Source organism: Lampris incognitus, chromosome 12 (genome assembly GCF_029633865.1).
Source record: "Lampris incognitus isolate fLamInc1 chromosome 12, fLamInc1.hap2, whole genome shotgun sequence".
Lineage (NCBI taxonomy): Eukaryota > Metazoa > Chordata > Actinopteri > Lampriformes > Lampridae > Lampris > Lampris incognitus.
The window spans coordinates 20,287,539-20,307,778 of NC_079222.1; the positions used below are offsets into that span (position 1 = coordinate 20,287,539).

The 20,240-nt window shown below is 41.6% G+C and overlaps 1 protein-coding gene across 7 annotated transcripts in view; it reads right to left on the reverse strand.

The window, feature by feature from the left end:
• Window positions 1-1,250: 1,250 nt before the first annotated feature.
• prrc2b (proline-rich coiled-coil 2B) overlaps window positions 1,251-20,240 on the reverse strand; it is a 76,278-nt gene continuing 57,288 nt past the window's right edge. For 3 of the 7 annotated variants that reach the window (XM_056290616.1, XM_056290615.1, XM_056290614.1), the window contains exons 26-31: window positions 19,293-19,533; window positions 18,837-19,004; window positions 15,529-15,608; window positions 15,300-15,381; window positions 2,654-2,863; window positions 1,251-2,211 (exon numbers count right to left, since the gene is read on the reverse strand). In XM_056290616.1, the coding sequence (XP_056146591.1) occupies window positions 2,044-2,211; window positions 2,654-2,863; window positions 15,300-15,381; window positions 15,529-15,608; window positions 18,837-19,004; window positions 19,293-19,533 (949 nt within the window). In that variant the 3' untranslated portion in view covers window positions 1,251-2,043. Of the gene's footprint in view, window positions 2,212-2,653; window positions 2,864-6,612; window positions 7,267-8,008; window positions 8,065-15,299; window positions 15,382-15,528; window positions 15,609-18,836; window positions 19,027-19,292; window positions 19,534-20,240 lie in introns of those variants that run through there. The other 4 variants (XM_056290617.1, XR_008811093.1, XM_056290618.1 and 1 more) reach the window with 4 other exon arrangements.

Here is a 20,240-nt window from a genome sequence, read left to right on the forward strand (position 1 = left end):
CAGAAGTAATTACATTGTGTCTTTGTGGATTTACAGGAAGCCAATGACAGGGTGCTGAGAGAGGAGGTATGGTATTGTATGAGGAAGTTGGGAGTGGCAGAAAAGTATGTAAGAGTGGTGCAGGATGAAGGTAGTGTGACAGTTGTGAGGTGTGCAGTTAAAATGACAGATGGGTTCAAGGTGTCGGTGAGATTACATCAAGGATCGCTCTGAGCCCTTTCTTGTTTGCAATGGTGATGGACAGGTTGACGGATGAGATCAGGCAAGAGTCTCCGTGGACTATGATGTTTGCAGATGCCATTGTGATCTGTAGCAAGAGTAGGGTGCAGATTGAGGAGAGCCTAGAGAGGTGGCGGTACGCATTGGAGAGAAGAGGAATGAGAATCAGTAGGAGCAAGACGGAATACATATGCATGAATGAGAGGGAGGACAGTGGAATGGTGAGGATACAAGGGGTAGAGGTGATGAAGGCATGAGTTTAAATACTTGGGGTCAACTGTTCAAAGTAACGGGGAGTGCAGAAGAGGTGAAGAAGAGAGTGCAGGCAGGGTGGAGTGGGTGGACAAGAGTATCAGGATTGATTTACGACAGAAGGGTACCAGCAAAAAATGGAAGGTTTACAAGATGACAGTGAGACCAGCTATGTTGTATATTTTGGAAACGGTGGCACTGACAATAAGACAGGAGGCAGAGCTGGAGGTGGCAGAGTTGAAGATGCTACAATTTTCATTGGGAGTGACGAAGGACAGGATTAAGGACAAGTATATTAGAGGAACAGCTCAGGTTGGACGGTTTGGAGACAAAGCAAGAGGCAAGACTGAGATGGTTTGGACATGCGCGGAGGTGAGATGCTGGGTATATTGGGAGAAGGGTGCTGAATAAGGACCTGCCAGGGAAGAGGAGATGAGGAAGGCCAAAGAGGAGATGTGGTGAGGGAGGACATGCAGGTGGCCGGCATGACAGAGGAAGATGCAGAGGACAGGAAGAGATGGAAACGAATGATCCGCTGTGGTGACCCCTAACCGGAGCAGCCAAAAGTAATAGTAGTTGGGTCCCAAATTAGGAGTCCTGCAAGTTAACACATGTTCGGCATATCACATGCACACATTGTGCATCTATACCAGTGAAATTCCCATGGAAGAAAACTAATTTTGCCAAAATGACCACATTTTGCTTTATTAAGGAATAGAGCAAGCAACAAAACAGAAAAGCAAAGATCGCTTAGGGGAAAACCCCCCCCCCCAAAAAAAACCCAAAACAAAGAAAACAAAACAAAAAAAACAAAGACATTTTTACTAATCTAAGCACTTTCATCACAGTTCACAAGCTGAGTGAAACACCCCAGCAGATGCAGTTTTAGGGTGATGTAGTTTACTCTTGTCCTGTTAAAGTAATGTCCTCAAATTTGAATACAATTTAACCTTAAATTAGAGTTAAGGGATTCTTCATAACCAAATTAAATAAAAAGCCACGTTTTAACTGCCAGTTAAATGACAAATGCCATTCCTAAAAATGCCAATGAAAAATGACAGTGCCTTTCTGAAATCCCTGTCTGTTTGTAAGGGCTACAGTCCATCAAGAGGGAGTACAAGTTTGGCAATATGGTGTGGTGAATCAACCATTTGTCTTCATCCATCTTTGTTGGCATCTTCCTTTTCTTCACTTTGGAGAGTGTAACAAAAACATATTTACCCTAAGATTGCAATCTTAAAAATAAGGAAAAAAAGGACACCTTAAAAAGAAGGGGACAAAAAGGACATTAACATTAATAAATAAGAGGACCTTGAAGCGATCTGCTTAGAAGAGTGTCTATTGTGTCTTTGTATATATTTATATATTTATATATCTCTATACGTGGTGTGAAATAATAGTGTCCAGTTCTGACAGTTCAAAAAGATAGTACAGTATGCTTGTCTGCATGTGTGCCCCTTGCCTTGGCACCTTGGGATGAAAGTTGTGTTGGGTTGTAGAAGGCTTAGACATTGGTCAGGGGCTTCTCTGTTGGCAGGCTGGGTAGTGGTGAGAAGAGTTTAAGGTCCGTTGCTACGCCTTTCCCTCCTCCACTTTGACAGCCTGGGGTTTAATGGCTCCACTGCGTGCTGGTTTGGCTTGCCCCGAGGAAGATAGGGGCTCCTGGAGTTTGCTGGTCATACTTCCTGATGGCGTCTTGCCCTCACCCACTGCCTTGCGCACTTCTCGCATGGTTTTATTCTGTATCATAAGGAGACACAGTTACTAGGACTTAAGATAATGATGCTTGTAATTTTGTTGAACATGTTTTACAATGTAAGAAAAGTCAATGTTACCCTTTGAAGAGAACTTGTTAAGACATCTAAGTTTCAACAATCATTTACTTCCCATTTACGATGTACATTTCCCTTGGTATAACTATAAAAGGTAATCTATGTGAACACTGTGCACTTTATCTGGGATTGGATAATTCAAACATCAGTTATGTTAAGGTCCTATCAGGACTATGATGCCATGGCATCATTTTAAATAAAGCAAAGTTAAAGTTCAATTCAAGACAATTCATCAATGCCAACTAAAGTCTGAAAGTCAACCCCCCCCCAAAAAAACAATAAACATTTTAAAAAATGGAAAAAGGAAATGGATTAAATTAAATTACCTATATTTACAGTGGGTGGCTCACCTTCATGCCATCCTCTGGCCCTTTGACTGGGGGCTCAGGGGCTGAGGGAGGGGTGGAGTGGGGAGGCTCACGCCCAGGATTAGGATAAGGGGGGGAGCGAATGATGACGGGCTTGTTGACCTGCATGACTGGTCTCTGAATGGGGGTTGGGAAGGGGCCAGTGGTTGGTGGGCGCATGTGCATCACCATGCTACCCTGGGGAGGAGGGACCTGTTGGACAGGGGGAGAAGGTAAGTGGAGAGGAAGAAATTAGGTAAGGAAGGAAAATACAAGTATAAAATATGTCAGTATGATAAAACATTATCATATATGCAGGGCCTGAATTTCAGTGCAGGATTGCGGGTATTGTGCGTAAGTTCATTGATTGCCGCAAGTCTAGCACTTACAGTACATCCGGAAAGTATTCACACCCCTTCACTTTCCCCACATTTTGTTATGTTACAGCCTTATTCCAAAATGGATTAAATTCCTTTTTTTTCCTCATCAATCTACACACAATACCCCATAATGACAAAGTGAAAAAGGTTTTGTAGAAATTTTTGCAAATTTATTAAAAATAAAAAACTGAAATATTGCATGTACATAGGTATTCACACCCTTTGCTATGACACTCAAAATTGAGCTCAGGTTCATCCTGTTTCCACTGATCATCCTTGAGATGTTTCTAAATCTTGATCGGAGTCCACCTCTAGTAAATTCAACTGATTGGACACGATTTGGAAAGGCACACACCTGTCTATATAAGGTCCCACTGTTGACAGTGCATGTCAGAGCAGAAACCAAGCCATGAAGTCAAAGGAATTGTCTGTGGACCTCCGAGACAAGATTGTATTGAGGCACAGATCTGGGGAAGGGTACAAAAAAATTTCTACAGCTTTGAAGGTCCCCAAGAGCAGTGGTCTCCATCATTCGTAAATGGAAGAAGTTTGGATCCACCAGGACTCTTCCTAGAGCTGGCTGCCCAGCCAAACTGAGCAATCGGGGGAGAAGGGCCTTGGTCAGGGAGGTCACTCTGACAGAGCTCCAGCGTTCCTCTATGGAGATGGGAGAACCTTCCAGAAGGACAACCATCTCTGCAGCACTCCACCAATAAGGCCTTTATGGTAGAGTGGCCAGGCGGAAGCCTCTGTTCAGTAAAAGGCACATGACAGCCTGCTTGGAGTTTACCAGAAAGCACCTAAAGGACTCTCAGACCATGAGAAACAAGATTCTCTGGTCTGATGAAACCAAATTTGAACTCTTTGGCCTGAATTCCAAACGTCACATCTGGAGGAAACCAGGCACCTCTCATCACCTTGCTAATACCATCCCTACAGTGAAGCATGGAGGTGGCAGCATCATGCTGTGGGGATGTTTTTCAGCGGCAGGAACTGGGAGACTAGTCAGGATCGAGGGAAAGATGAATGGAGCAAAGTACAGAGAGATCCTTGATGAAAACCTGCTCCAGAGCGCTCAGGACCTCAGACTGGGGCGAAGGTTTACCTTTCAACACGACAACAACCCTAAGCACACAGCCAAGACAACGAAGGAGTGGCTTCGGGACACGTCTGTGAATGTCCTTGAGTGGCCTAGCCAGAGCCCAGACTTGAACCCAATTGATCATCTCTGGAAAGACCTGAAAATAGCTGTGCAGCGATGCTCCCCATCTAACCTTACAGAGCTCGACAGGATCTGCAGAGAAGAATGGGAGAAATACCCCAAATATAGGTGTGCCAAGCTTGTAGCTTCATACCCAAGAAGGCTTGAGGCTGTAATCGCTGCCAAGGGTGCCTCAACCAAGTACTGAGTAAAAGGTGTGAATACTTATGTACATGCAATATTTCAGTTTTTTATTTTTAATAAATTTGCAAAAATTTCTACAAAACCTTTTTCACTTTGTCATTGTGTGGTATTGTATGTAGATTGATGAGAAAAAAAAGGAATTTAATCCATTTTGGAATAAGGCTGTAAAATAACAAAATGTGGGGAAAGTGAAGGAGTGTGAATACTTTCCGGATGCACTGTATAATGTGGGAAATTCCCACACACATTTACAGCGATGGATAATGTTCAGCCAACATCGTGGTATGTAGGACAGACTGGCTGGAAGTAACACATCAGATGGACTGACTTCCAGCCTGGACACCACACTGGCGTGGGCTCTCTCCCTCTCTGTGCAAGGCTACAAGCCCCCTCTGCTGTTGCAGCATCACTTGCTGATTCCTACAGACATTAGGAATCAGACAAACTTCGTGGTTTTTATGATATGAACTTGAAGGCAAGCAGACATGGACTGCTGGCTAACACGTAAAGCCACATCATCTGAAGTGAAACCCGCTCAGAAAAAACCCCACAGGACCCCGAAACATCTAGCACAAACAGCGGTGCCAATGATGTCAACGTTGACAACATTAATCCTCAGACAGGTAATGGTAATATTACTAAGGTCAAGTCAAGTCCAGTAGGTTTTATTTGTCCCCAGAAGAGCAACTGTTGTGTAGCAGCGGCAACATTTAAACACACACACTCCACAGAACACATAAGGCAAATAAATACAACATGTAGTGAGGAGAACAAAGTCAACAAAAAGCAATGCAACAGTATGTTTACTGTTGCCAAGCTGGTATTGCCTCTTACTATAGGAGTTTAGCAGTGAAATGGCTGAGGGAATGAAGGAGTGTTTGTATCTACTGGTTTTGACAACTGGGTATTTGAAGCGGGAATCAGAAGGCAAGGTCTGAAACTCTAGGTGCAGGGGGTGGGTGCTGTTAGACAGGATGGATTCTGCTTTCCTTAACATCTGTTTGTTATATAAATCAGACAGACTTTTCTATTGGGTACCTGTGATACTACTGCAGACCTTGATCACCTTCTCCTAAGGTGAAGCAGCAGTCTAAAGACAAGTTTCCAGCTAACTGGCTCAGAATATATCTGTGGCTCAAACTTCACAACGGAGAAATGAGCTGCTTGATTTGTAAAATGTATGGTGCTGCACCTTTTACCAGCTGATGTTACAAGTAGTATCTCCCCCAAGTGTATAAATCCCACCTGTTTGAAGCATTCAAAAGGGAAATTCCCCCCATTTTGAAAAATAAATTTCAGGCCCTGTATATGTCAAATGATAATGACATTTAATTTTAGGTACCAAGAAGGCAGAGTTTCAGTGATAACAATCCTAAATATTATTTGCAACTGAGGCTGCTGAAGTGTTATTTCATTTTGTAGCTCCCTGAAGAGTTTAAAACTGGATGTACACCCTAGTATCTTTGATGAAATTAAACTGGAACCTCAGGGCAATATTATATATCAACTCAAGACATCCCTGCAATTTATAAAAACTGTGCTGAAAGTGCCCCATTACATTGGCTAAATATGACAAACTAAATAAAAACAAAACACAACAAGCTGAAGAGATAACGTGCTTATCTGCTGAACACATCGTCAAGTCAAGTCAATTTTATTTGTATAACCCATTATCACAAATAACAAAGTTGCCCCACTGGGCTTTACAGCAACACAACATCCTGTTCTTAGACCCTCACATCTGATAAGGAGCAACTCCCTAAAAAAAAAAACTTTTAACAGGGAGAACAAATAGGGAGAAACCTCAGGGAGAGCAACAGAGGAGTGATTTCTCTTCCGAGGTGGACAGACATGCAATAGATGTGTGTACAGAATAAAACACAATTTACAGAATACAACATTGGAAGAGGATAACAGAATTATAATGGAATTATAAGATACATGAAGAATATGAGGAGGATGCCAAGCAGTGTCTAGAAGCCAGTGGAAAAGCCCATGATATGAGCCACTCAACCACCATCACCATGTAGGACAGACTACACATGCACACAAGAGACTCACATCACACCATTCACATACACGGGAGAACAGACAAGAAAAACACGAGTCACACATCAGAGTGAGAGGATATAAAATTGAAACAGGATAACAAAACTATATGGATTTTGAAGATATATATATAAATGTGAAGAGGAAGATGCCAATCAGTGTCCAGGTGGCAACCACCGTCACCATGGAGACCTGGGAGAAAGACAGACTACATGTGCACACACAGATGGCCACAAATACATCAAAAAGTATCTTGTAACAAATACTTGCTCATCAAATGTATCAAAATAAAATACAAAATACTGCTATGAGAAAATGTATTTAAGATCAAGAGCAGCCAATGGGTACATGCCTTTAGTGACAAAGGACGCGACAAGAGAATCAACTTTATTTTGTGTCACTGGACCACGTTCAAAGAGTATTTTGCTTGTATGAAGTCCTTTTTTTCCTTTTCTTTTTGCTTTTCCCACTGGCAGAGTCCTTTTTGTGGTCTTCAAATTCTTTTATTTTGTCAGGGTGCCTTCGTTTCAAGTGGGTTCTAAAATTTGACATCACTGCAAGAGAGCCAAATATTATGACCTTTTTGTTAGTGTACAGCTGACACTCGGCCTCTATCTTTCCATTTGGTATCTGCTTCACTATTTGGAAGTATTTTCCATCGAGCATTGTACATTTGAGCATTGGTGTGGCTTCTTCTTCTGCAGATGAAGCAGATGATGGGTCAGCCTGGTCAGGCTCTGATGGTTCATCGCCACTCATCCTCTGAGAAGACTGACTTCTACCTAAAGAAAAATGTATACAGATACCATGAAATTAATTAGGCCTACTAGTTGCAACTTACAACCAACAGCATTCAGAAAACACTAACAACTCCCATTATCGACACTAACATGCAGTCATTTATGTGTTAATAAAGCATTATCCAGGAATGGAGTCAATTCACTTTGAATTGTATTAACTGTATAATCCATATTTTAAAACCTTTTGTACAAAAAGATGAAAAACGTTTAGGTTTAGAGTAATAGTAGAATTAAAGATTTTTAACTGATTTAAATGAAATATTTTTAACTAAGAAAGACTTGCTTTCTTAAAATCTATGATTTTTTTTTTTACCTGAATATTAAACCTGACCATCCCCTGGAATAGCAAACACTGTAAAATGTTATCCTTATCCTTGAGAGGACTGTGCAAACTATTTCCCTGACAACTATTAAGAATGGCCACTATAACACACCTAAATGTAGCTATGCAAGAAATATATTTTGTCCTGAGTTACAGAAGTTGCTAACAATTAATCTCGCTAATGAAGTCTCCCATATGATGACTAACTACAAGACGCCACTGTTACAGGTTTCTCGAGTGTCAGTGATGTTAGCTGGTATGCTAACGTTACTAGCTAGTAAGTATATTTGCCTGTTCTACAGCACATATGTTTGCTAATTGCTCTTTACTTCTTTTGCATTTTAGAGTCAATAAGAAAGCTTGCCTTAGCATGTAATGTCTGATCATATTTTGATTACATACCTTTATCTTAGGGGAAATTTGCACCAAACACCAAAGCAGCTTCTTTCCTCAAGCTACTGGTCACAAGGAACACAAATGAAATACGGTAGTTCACAATGAGTGTGTTGCTGGATCTGACAGGACATGTCATGTGATTCAATTGCATTTAGCTAAAGACTGTGATTAGGCTAATTGTTGTACAGTTTTATCTACACTTTTTTACCCGAGGATAAAAGTGAGTCTTATTTGAGAACAAAATGACATATTAAATAATCTATTTTAAGTATTTCAAATACACAAATACAAGCTCTTAAAGTATTTTGATACAAATTACATCTTATTTTTTCTGCCCAGCAAAATACAAATGACAAAATATTCAAAAGTAATTGAATATGTAGTATTTAAATACATTTAACTGAAATACTGCCCATTCTGCATGCCCATAGGGGAGACTCCCATTACACCATTCACATACACAGAAGAAGAGAACGGCGAAGACATCATTCAGAGAAAAAAGACATGGGAGAGAAGAGAACAGTTTTCAAAAGTCAATAAGCTATACTCTATAACCTCATCAGCAGAACAGTGCTTGGTAAATTCATTGAAACAGAAACCGACCCACCATGCAGTACAGATTGTGAAGTACTCAATTCTAAGGCAACTAATTGTAGGCTATGGCAAAAAGATGATTTTTAAGTTTGGATTTAAAGGACTCAATAGACTCTGATTGTCTGACAGCAGCAGGCAGGTTATTCCACAAGAACGGGGCCCAATAGGAAAAGGCCCTGCCAACAGCTGACTTCTTTTTAGTAACTTTTGGTACACACAGGAGCCCTGTATTTTGAGAGCAGAGAACTCGAGATGGAATTTACGGTTTAAGGAGATCAGACAGATATGATGGGGCAAGCCCATTTAGGATTTTATAAGTCAGCAGAAGCACCTTGAAATCTCATCTAATGTGAATAGGTAGCCAATGAGGGGAGGCAAGAATTGGTGTAATATGGTCAAGTTCTCTAGTTTTAGTTAGGTTTCTGGCTGCAGCATTTTCAACCATCTGAAGACTTTGTACTAGCATGTGGCAGACCTGAAAATGGAACATTGTGGTAATCTAGTTTGGGTGAAACAAATGCATGATTTATAGTCTCTGCATCACCCATACACATACATTTATTCCATGACTGAGTATAATTTGACAACGAAGTGAACTATAAAGAGAGAAAAGTAGAGGCCCAAGAACTGAGCCCTGAGGTACACTATATTTAACGTAATAGAATTTCGATATATTATTATAGCAATGAGTTCTTCCAGATAAGTTGAACCTAAGCCAAGAGAGAGCGGCGCCAGAGACACCAAAATTACAATTTAATCTGTCTAACAGTATACAGTGATCAATGATGTGAAAGGCTGCACTGTGGTCGAGTAGTAGAAGCACAGAAGTGGAATCAGGATCCATAGCTAGTAAAACATCATTTACCACTCTAGTTAGAGCAGTTTCAGTGGAGTGACAGGCCCTGAAAGCTGATTGAAAAGGTTCATATAGATAGTTTTCTCCTATATGGGTCGAAAGTTGTTGATATACAACTTTCTCTAGTCCTTTAGAAAAGAATGGAATATTAGAGACTGGTTGATAGTTATTAAGAGACCCTGGATCGAGATGCAGTTTTTTAAAGTAGAGGTTTGACCATAGCTGTCTTGAAACTGCTGGGAACAGTTCCAGAAGTAAATGATAAATTAACAAGGTCTACCATTGTAGGTCCCAGGAAAGGCCAGAAGTCATTAAAAAGTTTTGCTGGTAAAGGGTCAAGTAGGCAAGTACAGGTGCACCTCAAAAAATTAGAATATTGTGGAAAAGTTCATTATTTTCCATAATTTAATTCAAAAAGTGAAACTTTCATATATTCTAGATTAATTACACATAAAGTGAAATATGTCAAGCCTTTTTTTGTTTTAATCTTGATGATTACGGCTTACAGCTCATGAAAATCAAACATCCAGTATCTCAAAATATCAGAATATTACCGAAGACCAATCAAAAAAAGGATTTATAATACAGAAATGTCGACCTTCTGAAAAGCAAGTTCATCTACGCACTCAATACTTGGTCAGGGCTCCTTTTGCACGAATTACCGCATCAATGCGGTGTGGCATGGAGGCAATCAGCCCGTGGCACTGCTGAGGTGTTATGGAAGCCCAGCTTGCTTTGATAGTGGCCTTCATCTCATCTGCATTGTTGGGTCTGGTGTCCCTCATCTTCCTCTTGACAATACCCCATAGATTCTCTATGAGGTTCAGGTCAGGCAAGCTGGTTGGCCAATCAAGCACAGTAATACCATGGTAATTAAACCAGTTGCTAGTAGTTTCGGCATTGTGGGCAGGAGCCAAGTCCTGCTGGAAAATTAAATCAGCATCTCCATAAAGCTTGTCAGCAGACGGAAGCATGAAGTGCTCTAAAATCTCCTGGTAGACGGCTGCGTTGACTCTGGGCTTGACAAAACATAGTGCAGGTCTCGAGAGTGCGACCAAAATTTTTAAGAGTGCGACTGAAAAAAATTATAGGTCGCACTGGTGCACCCGATGCTGCTCGGGTGAAAACTGAAATCTCTTTCGCAAGCGCAGCATCTCTGTGTTCTCCTGATGGTATCGTGGTCTAAACCAATAAGAGACAGAGCTCAGGCGGGTCCTTGCCTCTGATTGGCTGTGGTCCTTTTCACTGCTCTAAGTAGTGTCAGTTCAAAAAATGCGAGCAACCTGAGCAGGCTGAGCGCCAGAGAACTTGAACGGGAAAATAATAGCCTATAGGTCTACGCGACAAAACGAGTGAAAATGAAGAGAGGTAGAGCCATTGAACGTTTTTTCATTAAAAACACGAAACCTACTCCTTCAACCAGCCCTACTGTCACTCCATCCATCTCATCTACCGATAGTAGGCCTACATCCAGCCAAGACACGGAGCCTTCAGCCTCGGTGACGGTCCCTGGGAGAATGCCAAGCTCCGGTCCTTCCGTGATAACATCAGACTCGGAACCAGAGGAGACAACCGAGTCTGAGATAGAGCCCGGCCCCGAGAGTCAAATCAAAAAGCCCAAAATATATTCTTTCAGGCGTGACTGGTTAAAACAATTTCCCTGGCTGAGGTACAACAAAGAACGGAACGCAATGCACTGCGTTTACTGTCGGGAGTGTGGTCAGAGTATGGCCGGTAATAGTGCATTCGTCAGAGAGTCGACAACGTTTCGGATCGAGACATTAAAAAAGCATAACTTGTCCAAAAAGCATACTACATGCCATGACAAGTGTGTAAATACAGTGGCCCCTCTCCCAGCTGCATTTCAGCGTCAGGCTGTATTGATCAGGTCCTCGGAGGAATCAGAAATTATCATAAAATTCAATGTCGCATACAACATTGCCAAGGAGGAAATGCCGTTCACAAAATTTAAGTCAGAGATCATTCTAATGAAGAAAAACGGCTTAAATGTCAACCCAATCTACAGCAATGACAAGGCATGTGCACAATTTATTGGTGTAATAGCCGACACACTGAAAAATAAGACAGCTGCGGACGTTGGAAACGCCACGTATATGTCATTTATGATTGACGGCGACACAGACGTTACTCTACAAAGGAGTGCGTGATTATCTACAGCCGCATTTTGCGGAAAGGGAGGCCGGTCAACATATTAATTGGACATGCCGAGGTGGAGCACGGACATGCACAGCAAGCGGAGACCTGCTATAAGACTTTGGAGGACTTGAGCACTTTTTATTTTCAAATGTTTTATTTTACTTGAAATGTTTAAATCTAACATGTTCAATTTCAGTTCATTGAAGCACTTTAAGCACAAACACTTTTATTTGGAAATGTTTAAATGTTCAATTTAAGCTCAGTGTAGCACTTTAAACACTTTATTTTTCTTTATATATTCTTCATATAGATATATATATATATATATATATATAGTGTTTAAAATAAAGACAAGCTTTTTCTACACCTTATTGTTTTAAAAAAACCATTCACATTATATGACAGAAGAGCGATAAAAAGGAGACCTTTTGGTGTTAAAGGCGACGCAATGAAAAATGTGGGTGCACCTAAATTTTGTGCTGGTGCACCTTAAAAAAAAGTTAGGCGCACCCGTGCAACCAATGCAAAAAGTTAGCGTAGAGCCCTGCAGTGGACCAACACCCGCAGATGACATGGCACCCCCAACCATCACCGACTTTGGAAACTTCACACTGGACTTCAAGCAACTTGGATTCTGTGCCTCTCCACTCTTCCTCCAGACTCTGGGACCTTGATTTTAAATTGAAATGCAACAATTACTTTCATCTGAAAAGAGCACCTTGGATCACTGACCAATGGTCCAGTTCTTTTTCTCCTTAGCCCAGGCAAGACGCGTCTGACGTTGTCTCTGGTTCAGGAGTGGCTTGACACTAGGAATGCAACACTTGTAGCCCAGTTCCTGGGCACGTCTGTGCGTGATGGCTCTTAATGCACTGACTCCAGCCTAAGTCCACTCCTTGTGAAGTTCCCTCAAGTTCTTGAATCGGCCTTGCTTGACCATCTTCTCAAGGCTGCGGTCATCCCTGTTGCTTGTGCACCTTTTTCTACCACACTTTTCCCTTCCAGTCAACTTTCCATGGATATGTTTTGATACAGCACTCTGTGAACAGCCAGCCCTTTCAGCAATGACCTTCTGTGGCGTATCCTCCTTGCGGAGGGTGTCAATGACTGTCTTCTGGACAACTGTCAAGTCAGCAGTCTTCTCCATGATTGTGGTTGTGTGTACTGAACCAGACTGAGAGAGTTAAGACTCAGGAAACCTTTGCAGGTGTTTTGAGTTAATTAGCTGATTAGAGCTCTTCTCAGGACTGTGTAAGTCTAGAATATATACAATTTTCACAAAAATATTAAACTTTTCCACAATATTCTAATTTTTTGAGATGCACCTGTAGTTGGTTTAGAAGCTGACATGAGTTTAGTCAAAGTATCAAGAGAGATAGTCTCAAAAGCTGTGATATCAGGGACTATCAGTGACTCATTGTATAGATATGAATTTGGTAAGACAGGATCTCCAGGAGTAGCTGGAGTTGAAGAACTAATTTTGTTTATGATCTCATCAACCTTATTTACAGAAAAAGTCTAGAAACTCATGGGCAGTGAATGGTGAGCAGCTAATAGACGGCTGCTTTTTAGTAAATTTAGCTACAGTGTCAAAGAGAACTCTGGGATTATGTTTATTAAACTTGATTAAGCGAGAGAGATACGCTGCTTTCGCACCAGCTAAAGCGCACTTGTATTTGAAAAAACAAAAAACAAACACTCGTGCCAAGACAGGTAAAAAAAAAAACTTCTAATTTTGATTTTCGCCATTTAAGTTAGTCTCCTGCAGGCTTGCTTAAGAGCACGTGTCTCGTTGTTAAACCAGGGTGTAGGCCTATTTAGTCTCCTAGCTCTGGTAGTGAGAGATGCAATGGAATTAAGAGCACGTGTCTCGAGACTAGAGAGGGCCACATTTAAATCACTAGTAAGATTTTCAGCTGAGTCAGTCTCAAAAGTGAAAGATGCCAAGACTTTAGGCAGCTGCTGGCCAAATGCAGCTACAGTGGCTAGACGAACATAGTGAGTGGCAATTACATCTGTGCCGACATTAACAGGACAGGCCAATAATGCTTGAAATTTAATGAGTAAATGAGAAACCACATCTTCAAATTCAATGAGAAAACGAGAAACCACATCTGCTGTGTCAGAACACAGTAGATGTGGTTGACAAGACATTCAGATCAGAAACAGTTATCCCTTTAGATAAACCAAATCAAGGGTGTTACTACTGCAGTGAGTCAACTTTTGAACAAACTGAGTGAACCAAAAAGTATCAACAAGTGCCAGAAAGGCTTAGACGATCACCAGCCTTATTCCAATGAACATTGAAAAGACCAAGAATTAGAATCTCATCAGAATGATTAACACGACCTGAGACAAATTCTCCAAATTCTTCATGAAATAGTGAGTAACAGCCAGGAGGTCAATAGAGTATCACAATTTGGACTGAGCCTAGTTTATACATGGCTGAGGGAGATGGACCAAGAACAAGAGCCTAAAAGGACTGGAATTTAGATTCAAGTCTAGAAGTCAAACTGAAAATAGATTTATATATTATGGTAACACCCCCACCTTTTTCTTTGCCCGAGCTACACAGGCATACATATAGTCAGGTGGAGAAGCTTCATTTAAGGGAAGGAAAACATTAGGTTTCAGCTATGTTTCACATAACCCAATTATATCAAAACTATGTTCAAGAATCAGATCATGTATTAGTAAGGCTTTGGTAGCAGTGATCTGATATTTATGAAACCAATTTACATGTCTTGTTGAAGTGATCAGTAGTAGGCAGAACTTAAGAGCTACCACTAGACCAAGTTAATTGGAATTAGTCACCTTGTAGTATTGTCAGTTGATAATTTTGAAAACCTACACCTTGGTCAATATGGGGTCACACTTATGATTAAATTAGATGTTTGGTTCTGTAGTTTATTAGGTATGTTGTTGCACATTTCACCACCAACAGTAGTAGGAATGATTATTAGATTATCATGACTCACACATTTAGGAAAGGAAAGCTTGAGCAATACAGCAGGGTGGGGAGATGGTCTCAACATTATAGACCAAGCTGTCAGTCTGTTAATCTATACTATGATAAATTCCCTGACTAAACATATTAACTAAACTAGTTGACTCCACATTCACACTAGGTTTAAACCTAGCAGGTGCTCTAATCACCTGCAGTCTACTGAATGATAAGTCCCTAGCGTCAAACTACACATAGATAGCTATCTATATTGCTGGACAAAAGAGTGGCATCGTCCCCAGTAGGGTGAATGTCGTCCTCTTTCAGCAGGTAAGGGCAGCCTCAGAAAGAAGGCCAGTTATCAACAAAGTGCAATCCTTGCTCATTACAGTAACAAGCCAGCCAGTGGTTTATTGAGGTGGGCCTGCTGTAGATCTCATCATTACCCCTGACAGATAAGGGACCAGAGACAATTAATAGACGCTGACACATCTTTCTGGCCAACTCAACTCCAGCGCCCTGAGTAGGCTGGCTTTTGTGATCTCTGATTGCTTCATCCTAGCATTATTGGTGCCAACATGAATAACAATGTTGCTGAAAGTGGTGATTCGGTCTCTTACTTAGCCTGTTGTGTACTGTTAGCTGTTAGAACAGAATTTGGGATGTCAAAATATAACTGTCAAACACAGAAACACCGTTTTCAGGAATAATCATTAAACAGTTGATTAAAAATGATTAATAGGCACCTGTTGAGGGTAATGTGTTGGCAGAGGGCCTACAGGACCGCCAGGACCAGAAGGCTTCCCACTGGGACTGGCAGACCCAGGCCTAAGGGGATGAGATAAGAGAGGGACATGGTTACTTACACTGATATGCATGTTTAGACTTGAACCCCAAGGAGCAAAATGTTAGGGATTTGCAAGAGATCTTAACCAGGAATCACACTGCTAATTTACAGTAGTTATCTTCTCTCACCTGTAGGATCCTCCAGATATTCCTGAGGAATGATTAGCCTTGTCAGAAAACTGGAAGCCTTTCATTTCCATCTGTGAGCCCTGATTGAGGAGAAATGACACAGACACACAGGGCCATTACAGCATTTAATACCAGAATTTACTGACACAAAAACACTAGTAAATAAATTGCTTATAGTAGTAATAACTAGCAGCTTTGTCAGATTTACTTGAGATAGGCAAAGGAACATAAATCATTAAGTTGCTGATCATCAATCATCTTGAACACCATAGCATTTTCTCTCACCAAATTAAACAACTGAAACAAATAAAGCAGTGCAGAATAACAAGTCCCTATATCACTACCCTTGATAGGCAAAAATAAATAAATAAATAAATAAATAAAATTAACTACCCCCCCATTCTCCCCAATTGTACTTGGCCATTTACCCCACTCTTCCAAGCCATCCCGGTCATTACTCCATCCCCTCTGCAGATCCGGGGAGGGTCGCAAACTACCAAATGCCTCCTCTGATAAATGCGGAATCACCAGCCACTTCTTTTCACCTCACAGTGAGGAGTTTCGCCAGGGGGATGTAGCGTGTGGGAGGCTCACACTATTCCCCCCAAATTCCCCTCCCCCCTGAACAGGCAGCCCAACCAACCAGAGGAGGTGCTACTGCAGTGACCAGGACACATACCCACATCCGGCTTCCCACCCACTGACACGACCAATTGTGTCCGTAGGGACGCCTGACCAAGCCGGAGGTAACACGGGGATTCGAACTGGCGATGCCTGCGTTGGTAGACAACGGAATAGACTGCTACGCTACCCAGACGCCTGTAACTGTATCTGGGTATATTTGGAGAAGGAAGTTGAATATGGAGCTGCTAGCCAAGAGGAAGACCAAAGAGGAGGTTTATGGATGTGGTGAGAGAGGACACGCAGGTGGCTGGTGTGACAGAGAAAGATGCAGAGGACAGGAAGTGATGGAAATGGATGATCCGCTGTGGCGACCATTAACGGCAGCAGCCGTAGTAGTAGTAGAGCCTTCAATTTTTTTCCCTGCTGATGCTATGGGGCATCTAACAGACACAACAGACCTTTGAAGGACAAGTTGATGGCAATGACGAACTTTATTATTAATTTTGGAAAAAAGGCAATGCATATCAAATTTCTTGCTGGGGTTGGCAATCTTATCCAGAAAGGGCCGGTGTGTGTGTAGGTTTTTGTTCCAACCAAGCAGTTACACACTAATCAACCAGTAGAGTCTTTGCTGAGGAACTTGATTAGGAGACACAGGTGTGTACAGTGCATCCGGAAAGTATTCACACCCCTTCACTTTCCCCACATTTTGTTATGTTACAGCCTTATTCCAAAATGGATTAAATTCCTTTTTTTTCTCATCAATCTACATACAATACCCCATAATGACAAAACGAAAAAGGTTTTGCAGAAATTTTTGCAAATTTATTAAAAATAAAAAACTGAAATATTGCATGTACATAAGTATTCACACCCTTTACTCAGTACTTGATTGAGGCACCCTTGGCAGCGATTACAGCCTTAAGTCTTCTTGGGTACGAAGCTACAAGCTTGGCACACCTATATTTGGGGTATTTCTCCCATTCTTCTCTGTAGATCCTCTCGAGCTCTGTAAGGTTAGATGGGGAGCGTTGCTGCACAGCTATTTTCAGGTCTTTCCAGAGATGTTCAATGGGGTTCAAGTCTGGGCTCTGGCTGGGCCACTCAAGGACATTCACAGACTTGTCCCGAAGCCACTCATTCGTTGTCTTGGCTGTGTGCTTAGGGTCGTTGTCGTGTTGAAAGGTAAACCTTCACCCTAGTCTGAGGTCCTGAGCGCCCTGGAGCAGGTTTACATCAAGGATCTCTCTGTACTTTGCTCCATTCATCTTTCCCTCGATCCTGACTAGTCTCCCAGTTCCTGCCGCTGAAAAACATCCCCACAGCATGATGCTGCCACCAACATGCTTCACTGTAGGGATGGTATTAGCAAGGTGATGAGAGGTGCCTGGTTTCCTCCAGACGTGACGTTTGGCATTCAGGCCAAAGAGTTCAATCTTGGTTTCATCAGACCAGAGAATCTTGTTTCTCATGGTCTGAGAGCCCTTTAGGTGCTTTCTGGCAAACTCCAAGCGGGCTGTCATGTGCCTTTTACTGAGCAGAGGCTTCCGTCAGGCCACTCTACCATAAAAGGCCTGATTGGTGGAGTGCTGCAGAGATGGTTGTCCTTCTGGAAGGTTCTCCCATCTCCACAGAGGAATGCTGGAGCTCTGTCACAGTGACCATTGGGTTCTTGGTCACCTCCCTGACCAAGGCCCTTCTCCCCCGATTGCTCAGTTTGGCTGGGCAGCCAGCTCTAGGAAGAGTCCTGGTGGATCCAAACTTCTTCCATTTACGAATGATGGAGACCACTGTGCTCTTCAGGACCTTCAAAGCTGTAGAATTTTTTTTGTACCCTTCCCCAGATCTGTGCCTCGATACAATCCTGTCTTGGAGGTCCACAGACAATTCCTTTGACTTCATGGCTTGGTTTCTGCTCTGACATGCACTGTCAACAGTGGGACCTTATATAGACAGGTGTGTGCCTTTCCAAATCATGTCCAACCCATTGAATTTACTACAGGTGGACTCCAATCAAGATGTAGAAACATCTCAAGGATGATCAGTGGAAACAGGATGAACCTGAACTCAATTTTGAGTGTCATAGCAAAGGCTGTGAATACTTATGTACATGCAATATTTCAGTTTTTTATTTTTAATAAATTTGCAAAAATTTCTACAAAACCTTTTTCACTTTGTCATTATGGGGTATTGTGTGTAGATTGATGAGAAAAAAAAGGAATTCAATCCATTTTGTAATAAGGCTGTAACATAACAATATGTGGGGAAAGTGAAGGGGTGTGAATACTTTCCGGATGCACTGTAACTGCTTGGTTGGAACAATGACCTGCACCCACACCGGCCCTTTCTGGATAAGACTGCCCACCCCTGTATAAGGTGTAGATTCTGGGGGAACCGCTATAGAAGAAAAGAAAGGATTGCACACTAGTTCTAGATACAATGACATTTAATAAACCAACTTTTCAGTCTAGGGGTATGATTTTTTTTGTTTTACTTTCTTCTCAGGACTGTGTCATTACCAAACATTGCATGGAGCACCTGTTGCCCACTGGTCTTTGCCTCAGTAATTTTCAAATTAGTGTGGCAATCTAACAACAGCAAAATCTATCCTCCTTATTAGCTTAGCAGAGATAAACTGAATAAGTAACAAATACAGGATACTTTTCTTGTTGTCTGGAGCTCACCTCTCTGTTGCCAGTCATGACGGGGGGCTGGGAGCCAGGTGGCAGCATCCTGCGCGGGGCTCCAACCGACAGGTTCTGTCCCTGCTGCAGCTGAATGGACTGAGGCAGGATGAGGTGCTGCTGGGCTGAACCATATCGGAGTTGAGAGCCAGGCAGAGGCATGGTGACCTGAATGAAAGTCGGGAAACAACTTAGAGCAGACAACAAAGAATTTAAAATAGTATGTACATTTAAGCAACAGTGCTAACAGGCAATATATTAATATGTTATTATATTTATATTAACATTAATGCCACATTATAATATGTGCCAATATATTGACAGTTACGCCACATTATAGTATGTGCCAATATATTAATATTGACAGTTTGACGCATCCAAGTTGATAAATTTAAATGCCAGCTTCTCCAATAACTCTGACAAAGATCACACCAACATCAAGTGGTATATACAAACCTGGATAAGCTGGGAGTCCATAAGCTGAGAGGAGCCCAGACCAGGTCCTTGGTTCATTTGACTATCATACACCAGTGGCTGGCTGCCATTCATAGGCTGGTAATGGGAGCCTGATTGGGGCTTTACCATGTCAGAGGGTTGCATGCCTGGGAAAGCAGAGTATGGCCCCTTAAGAGGGGCTCCACCTGACAGCACCATGGGGCTAGGCTGGGATAGATTGGGGTGCATGTATACTTGGGATCTGCAAAAGAAGTGGGAATAACCAACAACAGATGTTAAGTGGAGGCTAATGTTAATGTCAGGGAACATTTTTCAAAAAAAAATTCTGAAGGGTTTTCTCCCCTCAGCATTAAGACATATGGTTAAACAATTGTAAGACTTCAGTACCATAGTAGTACAAACAACATTGACAATATTATTATTATCATTATAATGGCAAAAATAAACAATGGGGAGAGGGCTATCATTTATAGCTTTTATTATTTCAATAGATTGGTATGAGGATACAATTGAAAAATGGATTTTATCAATTCTGATTTTCTATTCATTTGATTTCTTTAAGTCCGGTTCAATAGAAAAGAATGGTGGCTGGTCATGGCTTCTGGTTTTTATTACAGTTCCCTGATTTGAATACTTATGAAGGGGGATAGAGGCTCTACAGGTGCAAAATTCAAGGATGGCGACCATTTACAGTCCAATAACCCAAACAGAGTTGAATAAAGGCCACAGTAACAAATCAAATGGGAAGAGAATTAAGAATGCATCCACAAACATATTGTTACACCCATAAGGTCAAATATATAGGCAAGACTGAAGCGAAAATCTTCCGTAGAATACATTTAACATTGATGTAGTGAATAATGCTTTTAGGTAAAATAAGTCATACATTTGGATTATTAAAACTAATAAATAATGCTACAAAGTGCAAATAAAACCACTTGATGCCCT